The sequence below is a fragment of the Ruditapes philippinarum genome, unplaced genomic scaffold (assembly GCF_026571515.1).
Source record: "Ruditapes philippinarum isolate M1 unplaced genomic scaffold, ASM2657151v2 ctg595_1_1_1_1, whole genome shotgun sequence".
NCBI lineage: Eukaryota > Metazoa > Mollusca > Bivalvia > Venerida > Veneridae > Ruditapes > Ruditapes philippinarum.
The window spans coordinates 1-14,228 of record NW_026862203.1 but is presented as its reverse complement, the minus strand read 5'-3'; the positions used below and the strand labels follow the sequence as shown (position 1 = coordinate 14,228).

The following is a 14,228-nucleotide window of genomic DNA, read 5'->3' as shown; positions in this document are numbered from 1 at the left end:
CATTTAAGGAAAAGTTAGTTTAGAAAACTGGCTTGAAGTTATCCAAATAGTTAAGATTTTTAAACTGGAAATTAAATACAGATTAGAGACACAATCCTGTAACTATATTACTATTGGAGACAAAATTAATCAGGAGCAGCATAACTAATATTGCATAGCAACATAGCAACGCGATAATAAACCGTAGATGCCAGAATGTAACCCCAATGCAGTGACCCGCCCACTGCCCGACATTTACCATACTATAACCTGGGTTTGCAACTATGCAACCCAGCCAAAAATACATTAGTACTTTTTCGGCCTTACTGCTCTGTTTTAAAAGAAACTCTTTTTCAATAATAAATCCTCTAAGCTTGTAAAGGAAGACATTTCATTAAAAATTCCCTTCTCTATGCCACATGAACACCAACCTTTGCCATCTTCAATGATTTGATATTGTCAAAGCATTTCTTCAAATGAGGCTGTACTGCCTCTGGGTTCTTTGACTGGCCAAGGATCTCGAGCAAGTCATCGTTGGACAGGAAGTAGAATCGTGGGAAAATCTGTCTCTTAGTTTCCAGATACATGTCCAGTGATTTCTGAATCTCCTCTAGCTTCAAGTTCATGTTGTTAAGTTGTTCCAACATTCCTAAAATTAAAGAGAATAACATATAAAATAATTATAATCCCCATAAAAAATTCCGAGCATACAACTAGTGTCTATCAAAAGTTCATTTGTACTGTACTTAAAAAAGAACAGCCTGTTCAGTTCACACAATTATCAATATACTGCATATCACCTTTCCTATGAAAATTTCAAATAAAACTTATCAGAACTAATATCAAAATTGTACAACATGTGTCAGAAAAAAAAAATCATCAACAAATCACTGACACTTAGAGCAAGAAAGACAAATACTTGTAATTTCCCTTTAAATAAATTATCGTTGGTCAGTGACTTGAAATTTCGAATTTATTCCTTTTGTGGAAGATTATTTTCAGACTATTTTTTTTAATACTGGCAAAATCAGGCATCTTAGGAGAACAACTAGTCTTCCACTATCACAGGAAAGGAAGACCCCATAGCCAACAAAGAAGTAAATATTTACACCCTATGTTCATCATTAAAACAATAAGATATTTGAGCCATGTCATGACAAAACCAACATAGTGCATTTGCGACCAGCGTGGATCCAGACCAGCCTGCGCATCCGCGCAGTCTGATCAGGATCCATGCTGTTCGCAATCAGTTTCTCTACTTGTAATAGGGTTGGTAAGCGAACAGCATGGACCCTGATCACACTGCGCGGATGCGCAGGCTGGTCTGGATCCATGCTGGTCGCAAACTATGTTGGTTTTGTTGTGACGCAGCTCAAATTTTATACCTTCATGATGTGTTCCTCGTAAAGCATTTCTGTCCTTGTTTAAACGTGTCATGATCACCTTCCATTTAGCATTGACATCATCAAATTCAGCAGATTCACGAGGCAACTGTTTACGAATATCCTCACCAAGGAAAATATTCTGAAATGTTTACAAATGGGAATATATTCATTTGTTTTGAAAAGCATTGGAAAGATCTCTTGAATTGTAAAAAACATTGTATATGTGAAACATAAAGCTAAAAATTAACTGTTACTTTATCATATATCAAGAGCACAATCTGGTTCTTTACTGATATGCATAAAACAACTTTTCACTGACTATATTGAAAATCTGGCCTATTATTTTACATACATAGTAAAGTTTTTTTTTTTAAATAGTTTACCAAGTCATTTAAATTCACTACATCTGAACTTGTTTTCTATCAACAACAAGCATATATTATAACTGAATTTATTGGGTTTTGTTCTGTGGTCTGAATGTTCTTTCATAGAGCTGCTTTAACAAGTTGAAACATTCAGATTTCTATTTTAAACTTTGAAAAAGAAGCTTTAATGTTTTATACAGAAATATCTTCATCAAGCTTTGTTCTACATTTTTTAGTAACAAAACAGGATCCAGGAATCATTTTGCAATAAAACTTCTACAATATAAACCATTCCCTGTAGGAACAAGCCCTGTGACCTTTTTGATATATTAATGGCCTATTATTTTCCAAACATAACCAGTACCACATGTTATTTACAGTACTAACCTCGAGGTACATCCACTGTCTCTGTACAGTGAGCAACATCTCCACCACCTCTAGGATATGTGACAATGTACGCTCCCACTTGTCAACCTCCTGCTCAAACGCCTTCACAAATCTTGATGCTTTCATTGTAGACAACTGTACCTGGTTGTCCTCCAGTGCCAGGAACACTTCATCTGTACTCCTGATAATATAATACAGATACATGTAGATATGTTCTCCAGGGTTTTTTTTTTTAATCATGCTAACACTTTTCATTTTTTCTATCAAACTTTTAAATCATGACAAGACCGTTAAAGGCATGTTGCAACTTTACAATTGGAAGAAAATCCTACATCCCCCATCATTATTTCAGGCACAAATATAACACCTTAGTAGGACAGTCAACCTTCTGTAAACAAGCTAAACAGCATTCAAACAAGACAGAATTCCGCATCAAGAGCAATAATTAAATTCAAAATTAGAGTAATTTAAATGCCTGTAAATTACTATTATACTATCTATACTATTTCTATCAGAGCCAAGATTTCTGTTTTTGCAACAATCGTTATCTTTTTATAACACAACAAATAACATTACCTTACAGATAGCAACATTAAGATATAATGATAATAATTATGTGATATATACCTGACTTTAAAGCAACCCTTGTAAGGACCAATATCCATCTCTGTAACATTCCATGTCTGACTGATAGCATCCAAAGCCTGAAAGATGACATTACCTCAAGAATTTATAATCAATATACAAAACTGTGCTAAAATTTTATCAGAATATTCTTATTTTTATCTTTTTACATCTTTTCGCAGTTTCCCATTAAATTTAACTATGACTCAAACTTGTCTTCTCTATAGTTTAATAATTATGTTCACTTGTTTTGCTGGCAGCTTTGATTTTCGGGCTGACGTGATGCCACCAAAATGTTTTGGACACAGGAAAAGTATACCTTGTTGTCTCAGAGTTATGTCCAGGACAAGAAAAGCAGACTGACAGACAGACAGCAGGACAAAGCGGTGATAATATGCTCACCCTTCCAGGAGCATAATAAACTATTGCTGTTTCTTAGACTGTTTTTCAAGAAGGAAACAATATCTTGTATTCTTATATCATACACTATTCTGTTAATTATGGATAGCAAAGGAAAATAAAACATCTAAATATAAACTGGTTAAGACATATCTAATGAAGAAAGAAGGAATCAATATTTGTTCAAGAATTTAAAAATATAAACCTGTTCAATGGCCAACTCTTTGGTAGCAGCACCCGAGACTTCATTAATGGATTCAGCATACTGATCAAAGCCATACTCTATAATCTTCTCCAGGGTGAAATCATCAGCTTCATGATTAAACTGTCTCTGCATCTTTGTCTGGTACAGAGAAAACAACAGTGAGTCAAGTGGTATCAATTTTGGAATAATAAGAGTTCAATAAAGTAATACTTTGTCTAGAATTATCTATCTTAAAGAATAAAAAAAGAAAAAGGAAAAAAATGCCTGAAACATGACTTTAGTATTCTTTAAGAGACCATACAAAATAAAAACATAAAGGATAAAGAAAGATTTAACTATTAATTCCATCAAATGGAAAAAATTCCCTCATATTTATAATCGTGCACAGCGTTGCAATATCTTATTTTTTACAGAGAAGTAAACCAGTGCAATGATGAAATATTATGTAAGCTTCACATAATTCATGCACATATTCTATCAATTCAAATCAAAATCAAAATGCAATCAATATGTGTTAACCTAATAATTCATATTAAATTAATTGTTTTAATTTGCAAGTTTAAAATATTTATACCTGGATTTTATCCCAATGTCTAGGTCTCATGGCTTTGTTTTTCATGTCTTGAATCAATGGCATGGTTCTCTTGAACTGGTCAACACGATTCTTACTGGTGTCAACTACCTCCCAATTCTTATCCTATATAAATAAATATATATTCATAAAGTATACTGTATATTTTCATAATCATTAAGCAGTATCATAGAACAAAATGTAAATTACCCTTTTTAAAAAATGTCAGAATTATCAGCAATGAAGAAAAAAATAATAAATGCCATTTTAACTTTAAACTAACAGATGTAGTGCCCAAGTTTTGAACAAAAAGTCTAGTTAGTAATTTGTTACATTAGTTAACTGTTACAGATGAATTGTGTTCAACATAATCAATGTAACAGATTTGCAAGTGTGTCTATAAGCTTATAGCTTCTACAAAATAGAACTTAAATTAATTATGTATAAACAAATATAATGTTTTCAATAGGTACAATAAACACCATAAAAATAAACGAATAAAAAAAGAGTAAACATTCTTATTTTCTTACATTCTAAACATCACAATTTGATATCCATAGATCAAACACTTTTCAAACTTAACCAAACACACCAGTATATATCAGCAACATAGCTGATGAGAGATATGAGATTATGATACCTACCTTAAGTTCCCTGCTGTATTTAACAAGTTTCTTAAATATTGTCATACACTGCGTCTCCATGGTGTCTGTAGCCAGCTCAACAAACTTCCCATCTTTCCAGCTACCCCACAAACCTTCCCATTCTTTGTTCAAGTTCCAGATTGTCTCAATCAACTCCAGATCCTGATTTTAACAGAAATATGAAGCATTTTTTTATAATAATTTCTCTTATGGGAGAGGCCACATGTTCTTATAATGAAGGTAATACATACATGTATATCAAAATTTGGCATATTTAATAATTTCTTATGACAAGAAGAGATACAATACAAGAAAATAAAATTAGCTGCACCAAAACATCATGTAAACTGACACCTCTTAAAATCAGTACTAGAAATCGAAATTGGTAAAAAGTTTGTTCAATGCATACAAGCTGTTGCTTACAAGTTGCTCATACCAATAGATTTATAACTGTTCATTAGATATAAGGTTGTGCTATAAATTAGGTTTTGATAAAACTAGTCATGGATTTGAATAGAACAAAATATTGGTTTGTTTCAAGATTTTCACCTTATCAAGTGCAGCAATTTCTTTAGATGGGGGTTGGTCGATCTTGAAGATGTTCAGACCGCGTCTAATGTCTGCCTCCTGTTTCTTTAATGCCTCCATCTGTGCACGAATGGCAGAGATATTCTCAAGGGCCTCGCCAGTCTGTATGGAACTGACAAACGGACCTTTGGTTGTAAATTCGTCCAACAGATTGTGAACCTGTTTCTTGAACTCTTCCGACTGGCCTAGTAAATTGCTCTTGAACTTTTCCTGTTAAAAGATATACCAAAGATTTATATGAATGAAACTAAAAGTAAAGAAATGAAAACAAGAGAAAATCTGATGTAATTGAGATCATTCAATTCTTACTACTATGTGAGGAATTTTTAAACTAGAAATGTGTCCAAAGGACATGGCTGCCTTAACATTTCACTGTTTTGTAATTCTACAGTGTGACAGCAGACAGTGTGGCAGAAAAGGGTGAATCTATTTGCTTCCCCTGCACAAGTAGCGGATGCAGGGGGCATAAAAATTGTAAAAGGATTTCCTAGCAGATGCAGGGGGCATAAAAATTGTAAAAGGATTTCCTACTATCCGTTGAAACAATAAATGTCCTTTCTTTTTGTAATTTTACTGCTCACTGTCCTAGTCAAAAATTTCAAGAAGAAAATTTGCTTAGAATTCCTGTCCAATTTCACAGACGCAGGTATGAGAAACTAGAAAAGTCCAATAAACTTCTGTAACCTTAGGTTTTATAGTCTACACAGTTTTCTTACACTTCTTTATAGTATGAAGACTCAAAAACCTTATTTATGCAGCAACTTTCCTGCCTCTATTCAAATATGCTGTGAACAAATTTTCCATTAGATATTAACATACATCAGTTAGGCAAGTGAAATACTACAAACCTTGTGCTTTTTCAACATTCCCTCTGCTTCAATGAGTTTCTCTTGGAAGGTGACCCATTCTGTGCTTAGATCATTCAACATCTGTTTAACATCTTCAGGTATTGTAACCTCGTATTTCTCCAGGATGGCAAATTGATCATGTAGAGGTGGGAATTTGGCTTCAGTTGCTGGTAGACCACTATTGAGTGAGTCCCATAGTTCAAGACTGGTTCCTAGCTCATCAAGGGTTTGTGGTGGCTTGCTTACACTGAAATTTAAACAATATTATTTCACTCAACTATTGTTCCAATATTGTATATCAATTTACTTGTCAAGCTTTAAATTTAGGACAGGTTGTTGGTAACCAAATATATTTGAACATTACTTTTTTCTAGCATCAAATCAATATGGGTTCAAATCCTGTCAGGAACTTTTGGATATTTTCATGTAAGTAAGTTATCCAAATAGATTATGAAAGGTAAGCTATCCAACGAGCTTATGGAAGGTCAGTTGTTCTTGAAAGGCACCTATTTGTGCCTGAAAAAAATCCACAAAAATGGTCTTTCTCTTCCAATACAGCTGGAAAGTCACCATATGACCTTTACAGTGTTGGTGGGACTTAAAATCCAACAAAAATCCAAACTATTCAGATATAAATATGAACACTTTTAGGCACACAAGTATGACATCAGTTTTACTCAGTACTCAATATGGCACTTGTAAAAAATCTCAATAATCTGAACTTACTTTTCAGCATTAACCTTCAAGAATTCATTCAGCTCCTTCAACCTGCCAGTGGCAATCTCACTTAGAAGTGTGGTAAACTTGTTCTGCCATTCTGTACAATGGGAGAGAATTGAGTATTTCAGGGGAGAGCAATCTAGCAAGACAAACTGGATGTTCAAGATAGTCTCCTGTGTCTGTACATTGTTGGCCACCTCAGTGTATCTGAAATGATGAGATACGAGTTCAACAATAATGAAAGATTTCTATCAAGAAGTAAAAAGTGCTTTAAAATTGCTTAATACTCTTAACCTTTGGACATGAAGAATTTGAGACTATAAAAAAACAATAGAACTCTGATGCATGTAATGTCAAAATCTATGGTAAGAACATACAAAAAAAAAATCTCAACAGTTGGTGAGAACTGGTTCACACACAGACAGTTACGTGGAAGCCAACTGATGGCTCTGTCATAAAAAAAGTTGTTGGTTCTAGTCAATGTCTTTACTTCTGAATTGTTTTCTTATTACTCATTCAACTCATTAAAAAAGAAGAACAGTCCCATCCTTTCATAATTCATTCAGCAAATTTATTTTTTACATGCAATAAATAAAAAATTCAATAAATTGAAAGTTATGTCTTATTGTAAATCAAACTGCCATTTCTGTGTTTCTGACATATTCATTTGAATTGATTTTTTTGCTTTACCTTGCAATGTCAGCATCAAAAGATGAGACCTGGGGATTCAACCTCTGGTATCTACGGATGAAGGCATCTTTGTGGATCTCCCAGATTTCTCTGTAGTTGTCCCAGGTACTGAGGTAATTTTGTAAGTTCTGGGCATTACTCTGCATACCAGCACTAATTACTGTCTGTATCTTCTTTGTCTCCTCATCTCTAGCTATCACTTGATGTACAGGCTGGTGGAAATAATAAAATAAACACAAATGAAATCTAATGTGTGTAAATCTGAGCCAGTATGGGAATACTGTATCACCAATGTTCAGTAAGAAAGAATTAAAAATATCTCCTTGTTTTGCTCTTGATATGAAATCGAATCTTACTTTGTATATTATTACCTTATCTGGCATACTTTATGGCCAGTGCTTTGTAAAGCACACCTCCATAAAATGTTTGATATCAGGAAATGATCGATGAATACGTTAAAAAAATGGACATATTCAACACAGTAAAGTCAAACTTATTGACTAAGTTTTCAATCATACACACTTAACAACTAATTGTGATAATAGAATTTGTAATAGATTTTTATTTTAGTACTCTCTGTAATTTTTTTGTAGATTGTGGAGTCGGTATATCAGAGTTATGAGTCTACTTCTCTATGTACAACTGTTCATTTGGAGCAAATTCAACTGTAATACACATAACATTTAATATCTGTAATGATTTTCTCTTAAATTAACAAAGCCTTACTTCTTTGAAAACATATCATCCAACAAGGCTTAAGATCTAAAAAACACTGCAGAAGGAAGAATTAAGAAATATATCCAATCCCACTTGCTGTCTACTGGCTGGAACCGGAATCACAACTTCAAGCAGTACTGTGACTAAGCAAATTGTATACAGATTTTTAGTTAAACTTACAATCTCTGTAGATTTCTTTTTTGTTAGAATTGTAGGAAGTCGGGGTATATCAGAGATGGAATTTGTCAAATGAGATCCTATACTTCCTACTATTGTAGCCAACTGTTTCAATGTTGGAGCAAATTCAACCTGTAATACACATAAACATTTAATATCTGTAATGATTTTTTTCTTAAATTAACAAAGGCCTTACTTTTCTTTTTGAAATACATGTATATCCAACAAAGGCTTTAAGAACTTGCTAAAAAAAATCTGTATGACAAGAAAGATATTTTAAGAAAGAATATTTACCCATAACCTGACTTTGCTGTCAGTACTGAGCCAGGGTAACCTGCACATCAGTGTAGACTGACCAGGCTCTATTTACTGTTGACTGAACAATTTGATAATCCCAAAGTAGATAATAGATAGTTCTAAATATGGAAGCTTGAAAAGTCCATTTAAGAAATTCAAGAAACCATCAACAACAAAAACAACCAAACAAAATGTTGTGACAAAACATTAATCTATTAAAGTAAGTTACCACTAGTATATCATATTTTTTAATTTGAAAGAGAGAGGCAAACTGTTTATCTGAAAAATTACAGACAAGTACTGTTTATAATTACAAAATAATTTAAACTGATTATTAGCTTCAAGCATAAATATTTTTTGGACGGCCTCTGTTTTTTAACCATACCTTATCTCCTTCAAGGCACACTTTAACCCTGAAGAGTGGGTTAGGAGCAGACTTTCCATCACCATTGATAGCTTTAGACAGTTCTTGTAGTGACCATTTCACGTTCAGTCTAAAAGCTTCCTCCACCATTTTGTCCATCTTCTCAGTATAACGATGCCAGTGGGACTGTACCTAATATTGTTACACGAAATTGTTATCATAAGTATATATCAGTGTTAAAATTAATAAAATATTGCAACCAGGCAAAATGAATTGTCAATATAAATGTTTTAATAACAACAATGCTAAAATTAAGCTATATATATTTTTGAATATGAACATTTATATATAAGATGGTTCCTAATTTTTACAATATTTTCCACCTTTGACAAAAACGGCTGCCATTTTTGGGGTCAATATATTTTACAATAAAACTGACATGATTCACAAACTGGGAAACCTATAGATAAACACGGTTTTCTGGTACCTTCTGTACAATTCCAGATGATAGTTCTGGGGAATTTGCCTAAATGGTGTGTAAAAGGAAAAAATAAGTATGCTTTTGGTCTTTTTTGGATTGAAATTAAACAATTATTTTTAGAATATATAGCTGTACTCTGGAATATTCTGGAAAAATGGAGGGTCAGCAAATGATCTCAAATTTTGGACACAAGTTATTGGTTTAGACCTTTATCAAATGGAACAAAAATCTCAAAAAAAATTATGTCCAGGCCTTTCATGTAAAAAAAAACAAACCTCAGTGGAGTCCCTTTAATTGTACAAAAATCTTTACCCTAGATACTATAAAGCTATACACATTGTAAAAGATCATACCTCAGCACCATCGCTTTTAAACACTTCATACGTTCTCCTCATAGTAGATATAATCTCATCATGATATTGTTTTAACCTCTTCTGTACAATAGATCTATGACTGGCCTGAGATTCATCAAACTCCATATTCTCATATACTTTACGACTGTCTATCTTCACTAGCAACATTTCACTTATATTAACACACTTTGTAGAGATCTCCATGTTAGCACCCTATAAACAGTATAATATCCTCTATTTAAGCCCCATTTAAAGCCATAAAATGACTTTTTTTTCCATTTCTCGAAATCTTTTAATTTTTACATTTTTAATATTTTTTATCATTTTGTATCATATTTTGATGATTTTTTTTCTTTCTTTTTTTTGGCAATTAGTACAGTTATAGTGATTAAGTATTATGAATGGCAGTCAAAACAACACTTTGGTAATATTTGCTACCTTCTTTATAAATTATTTCACATCAGTACTACTAAATTCTGGTGATAAATATCTAATACACTTTGAATCCATTATTGAAACATTTGTCCCTTCTAAAGAAATAAAATCTCATTTCTGAGCCTTTAATTTCCTTATTTCTTTAAAGAAGTCATGAAATATTTATATACAATCAAATCAAAACTTACATCTCTTTAGTCAAATCAACTTATTTTTATACTAACAGTTAACTGATACAAGTAATTTTCCGTCAAAAAATTAAAATAACACTTGCCTTATAATCATCGACAATGCCCTGTATCTTACTAGAATGCAGGCGACAATCAGAGACGAAGAAGTCTGAGATACCCTTAGACGCCCATGTCAACTTGGTGAGACCTGGATGTATCTTCTTGTCTAAGAATCTGATTCTCTCTCTAAACAAACCTCTCTCTTCAGGAGATAGAGCTGCTATGATTCTGAATATAAATAAAGCGTATATCATTGATAGTTATTATTATATTATTTGTTTTGCGTCCGAGGGTTTCAATTTGCAAAATATATTGAATTTACTTATACCAACATGTTACTAATTTTAAAGCAGCCTTAAGCTTTTCTAAAGGTTAAATATGTTATTATAATATTAAATTATTCCATATAATTGTCAAATCAACAGAATTAAAGTGGAAAAATGAAATATGCCATTGATAAAATATATGAACAATGAGGAGACCCCTCGATACCTCTAATCTACCATTCCATTCTCTATACTTAAATTAGTAAAGCAGATGATTTGTTTCCCAATCTTTTATTTTCAGAAACAATACATCACTGACATGTTATAAATAGCTCTCGGGACAGTTTTACTACATTCAAATATAAGAGGATGTTTGTTGCATATGAAAGCATGACATATTACCTATTATAATCTCTGACAACCAACATAACATGTTCTCTGAGCCCTCTCAGATCTTCTCTCTTGTTATAGACATCTACAGCATAGTGGGGCGTCTCAAACATCAACCTCTCCCAGTAGTGTATCTCCTGAAACATCTTCAACAAGTCCCTGTTGAAACAAATGTTTATATCTTAACATATAAGTTGATATAACCAACACATTTTCATATTTTTTTGTTCAGGTATATGCATCACAAATTGTCAAAAGCCTAATCTCTTTAACATCTGAATAACTAAACCAAATATATGTGATGACAGACACATAGAAGATGCAAAGATAATTTCTGTCCTGATTAGCATATATTAATGAAAATAATGGAAACAGATACTACATCAAGTCACATTCAATATAACTATTTAACCTTATTATTCTACAGATTATGATTACACACCCTTGTTATCAAAAATAAAACCATGCTCTTAGTGGTAAACATGCATTTTCACCAGACATTAGCACGAAAAACATGTGCTGCTGCACAAAACTTGAACATGTTATGCTCAAAGTTTTGGACATGTTATAAAATTTTTAATTCAACATAAATGCGATACTATGATTATAAAAAAGTAAATGGTATTGAATTTAAAATTAAAAAAAGACTGGAATATAGAGTATTTATTATTAACCTGTTGAAGTTGATGTCCAGCATAGGTGGTCTCTCTGTACTTCTACACATCAATGGTACCTCTAGTTGCTTCATAGGTTCCTATTGTAACACACAAAATCAATATAAGACACTGCTCGTGTTTGTTTATGACTCATTAGTTTGATTATATAAAAACAGTGTTACCCAAATGACAATTTTAAATTTGCTTCATTTCATGTATGACAAAAATATTCGCAGCATCCTGTTTTAACTGGTTTAAAAAATGTAACAAGACTCCTGGCAGTGGTAATTTTTGAAACTCTTCTTTCTTGCTTGATAAATATAAGAAAATGTTAAATAAAAAACAAAAAAACAACAGGTTTTAATGGATCTTAATACATTATGTATACTATGAAATGTAGAAACTAAAGGGGGAAAGGTAACCTAAGATTTTAAAATGACAACCATTAACAATTGTAAAATAGTCCAATGTTACTGTAAATAATAATTTCAAAAATCATTTTCAATATAAAATTAATTATGATATGTAGGATATGGTAACACAATACCTTTTGAAAAACAAAATTATAGAATTATAGAATTATAGAATTATAGAATTTCTTACACAGAAATTGTTAAATTGCAAGTTTCTTTAAGTACTAACACAAGATAGAAAGAAATTCTAACAATAATGAAAGAAAAAACCCTTTCCCAATGGGCTTAAAACAACAAACAGCTGGAAAAAGAAGGGGGAAATGGGCCCAAAATTCCAACTAAAATATACAAGTCATTAGAAATCCCCATCTTATTACTAGGAAAATTAGACGTTCTTAAGAAGTAAAAAAAGTCTCCTAAAATATTTAAAAATAGTTGGTTTTTAAAAGTGGAGATTTGGAAAGAAATAAAGAAACTCGGGAAAATAAAACAAACTTAATCACTGTAATTTGCAACAAGGTTTTTTTTATAATATGTGATTTTGATAATGAAAGAAATAACTTTCATGATTTTTAAATTTTTCTTTTTTGTTTGTTTTTGTTTTGCTGAAGTTTTTAAGATTACAGTTTTATCATTTTCAATTGCTGATAAATAAATGTCACCTAGAAACAAATAGTTTTTTTTATGAGAAATAAGAGAATAGTTAGGCCCAAATTCTTACAACATTAGTGATTGGCCCTGCAAACCCCACAACAACATTATCACATTTCTTATTCATCCTGTATGTATTTTTTGAAAAATACTTATATCAAATTATGACATAAAGGAACTAAAATGTGCATAAAGTAAAAACGTTGAGCAGGGTTTTTAACCAATAGGGTAGGTAAAAGGAATGGGACGAAAAACAAAATATTTACAGAAATGCTAAACTGTTGAAAAATTAAAAACAAAATAGAAACTAAAAACAGTTGCATTTCAAAGCTAGAGTGTACACCACACTTTTAAAATCAGAAATGATAATCTACACTGTGGTATAACAGACTATATTGCACACTTGTTTATTACATTCATGTAATTTTCATCATCAATATCTAATATTTCACTGCATCTATATTTCTGCAAATCAATCATAAAAAAATATTAATTAATCAGAATTTATTATGTGGTATTTCAAAACACCAGTTATATATTCTTTTATTCTAACAACTTTCTGTCTATATCTTTTAACATCTTTTGATAAAAGACCTTGAATTTTTTATTTTTTTTTTGGACAATTAGATATGATTATACATAGGTTACTGTATAATACTTCATATTTACAATGGTAAGTGATTTTTATATTATCTATAAACACAGTTCATGCGAATAAAATAATTTTTTTCATTATCATTATCTAAGGAAGAAAATCACAGTATTATAAATTTGCTGTTATATATTTCAAAGGTTATATGGCCATGTTTAGATGGGATATATAACCTTCACTTATGTAAACTTACAAATGCTAATACTGGGCCATAAAACCTGTTAAAAAATCTTAATAACTAAATAAGTAATAAGATCCAATATATATTAAGAAAAATATATATATATATGATGATTACATGGTCAAGAAACATCTAGTTAAAGAACAAGATGAAATGAAAAATCATCTTTACCTTGTCGATGGTGAGTGTCCATTCATGGAAGGTCTTCCTAATGTACTCGTCCAGGGCCATGCACAACTGTTGGTACTGAGTCATCACTTCCTTCCCTGATCCAATTACAGGCAAGAAAAATGCTCGATCTAGAGCCTTGAAATTAGAACACAATTATGACACTTTAAATCTTTACAAAATTACAGAAATCCTTTATTCAGGACATTTCCTTTTAAATAATATAAAGTTACATAACATCATTATTCAAATACATGATCCAAATAAAGTATCAGAAATTATTGAGTGACAATGAAATTGTCACAAATCAGGTTTTTTTGATAATTATACATATATGAAAAGAAAACCTACAAGGGACTATAATTCTTTTAAATTGCTTCAGGGAACTTTAT

The 14,228-nt window shown here is 31.6% G+C and overlaps 1 protein-coding gene across 1 annotated transcript in view; it reads right to left on the bottom strand.

Moving 5' to 3' along the window:
• Positions 1 to 13,974, bottom strand: part of LOC132718272 (dynein axonemal heavy chain 2-like) — a gene marked incomplete at its 5' end in the record, with an annotated part of 63,600 nt that extends 49,626 nt beyond the window's left edge. Inside the window, 18 exon segments of the mRNA XM_060701955.1 lie at positions 411 to 628; positions 1,365 to 1,503; positions 2,117 to 2,297; positions 2,744 to 2,820; positions 3,345 to 3,482; positions 3,919 to 4,041; positions 4,560 to 4,721; positions 5,109 to 5,357; positions 5,996 to 6,242; positions 6,722 to 6,922; positions 7,406 to 7,617; positions 8,303 to 8,431; positions 8,982 to 9,152; positions 9,795 to 10,007; positions 10,504 to 10,687; positions 11,128 to 11,274; positions 11,790 to 11,869; positions 13,840 to 13,974. Of these exon segments, the coding sequence (XP_060557938.1) occupies positions 411 to 628; positions 1,365 to 1,503; positions 2,117 to 2,297; positions 2,744 to 2,820; positions 3,345 to 3,482; positions 3,919 to 4,041; positions 4,560 to 4,721; positions 5,109 to 5,357; positions 5,996 to 6,242; positions 6,722 to 6,922; positions 7,406 to 7,617; positions 8,303 to 8,431; positions 8,982 to 9,152; positions 9,795 to 10,007; positions 10,504 to 10,687; positions 11,128 to 11,274; positions 11,790 to 11,869; positions 13,840 to 13,974 (3,006 nt within the window).
• Positions 13,975 to 14,228: the final 254 nt, after the last annotated feature.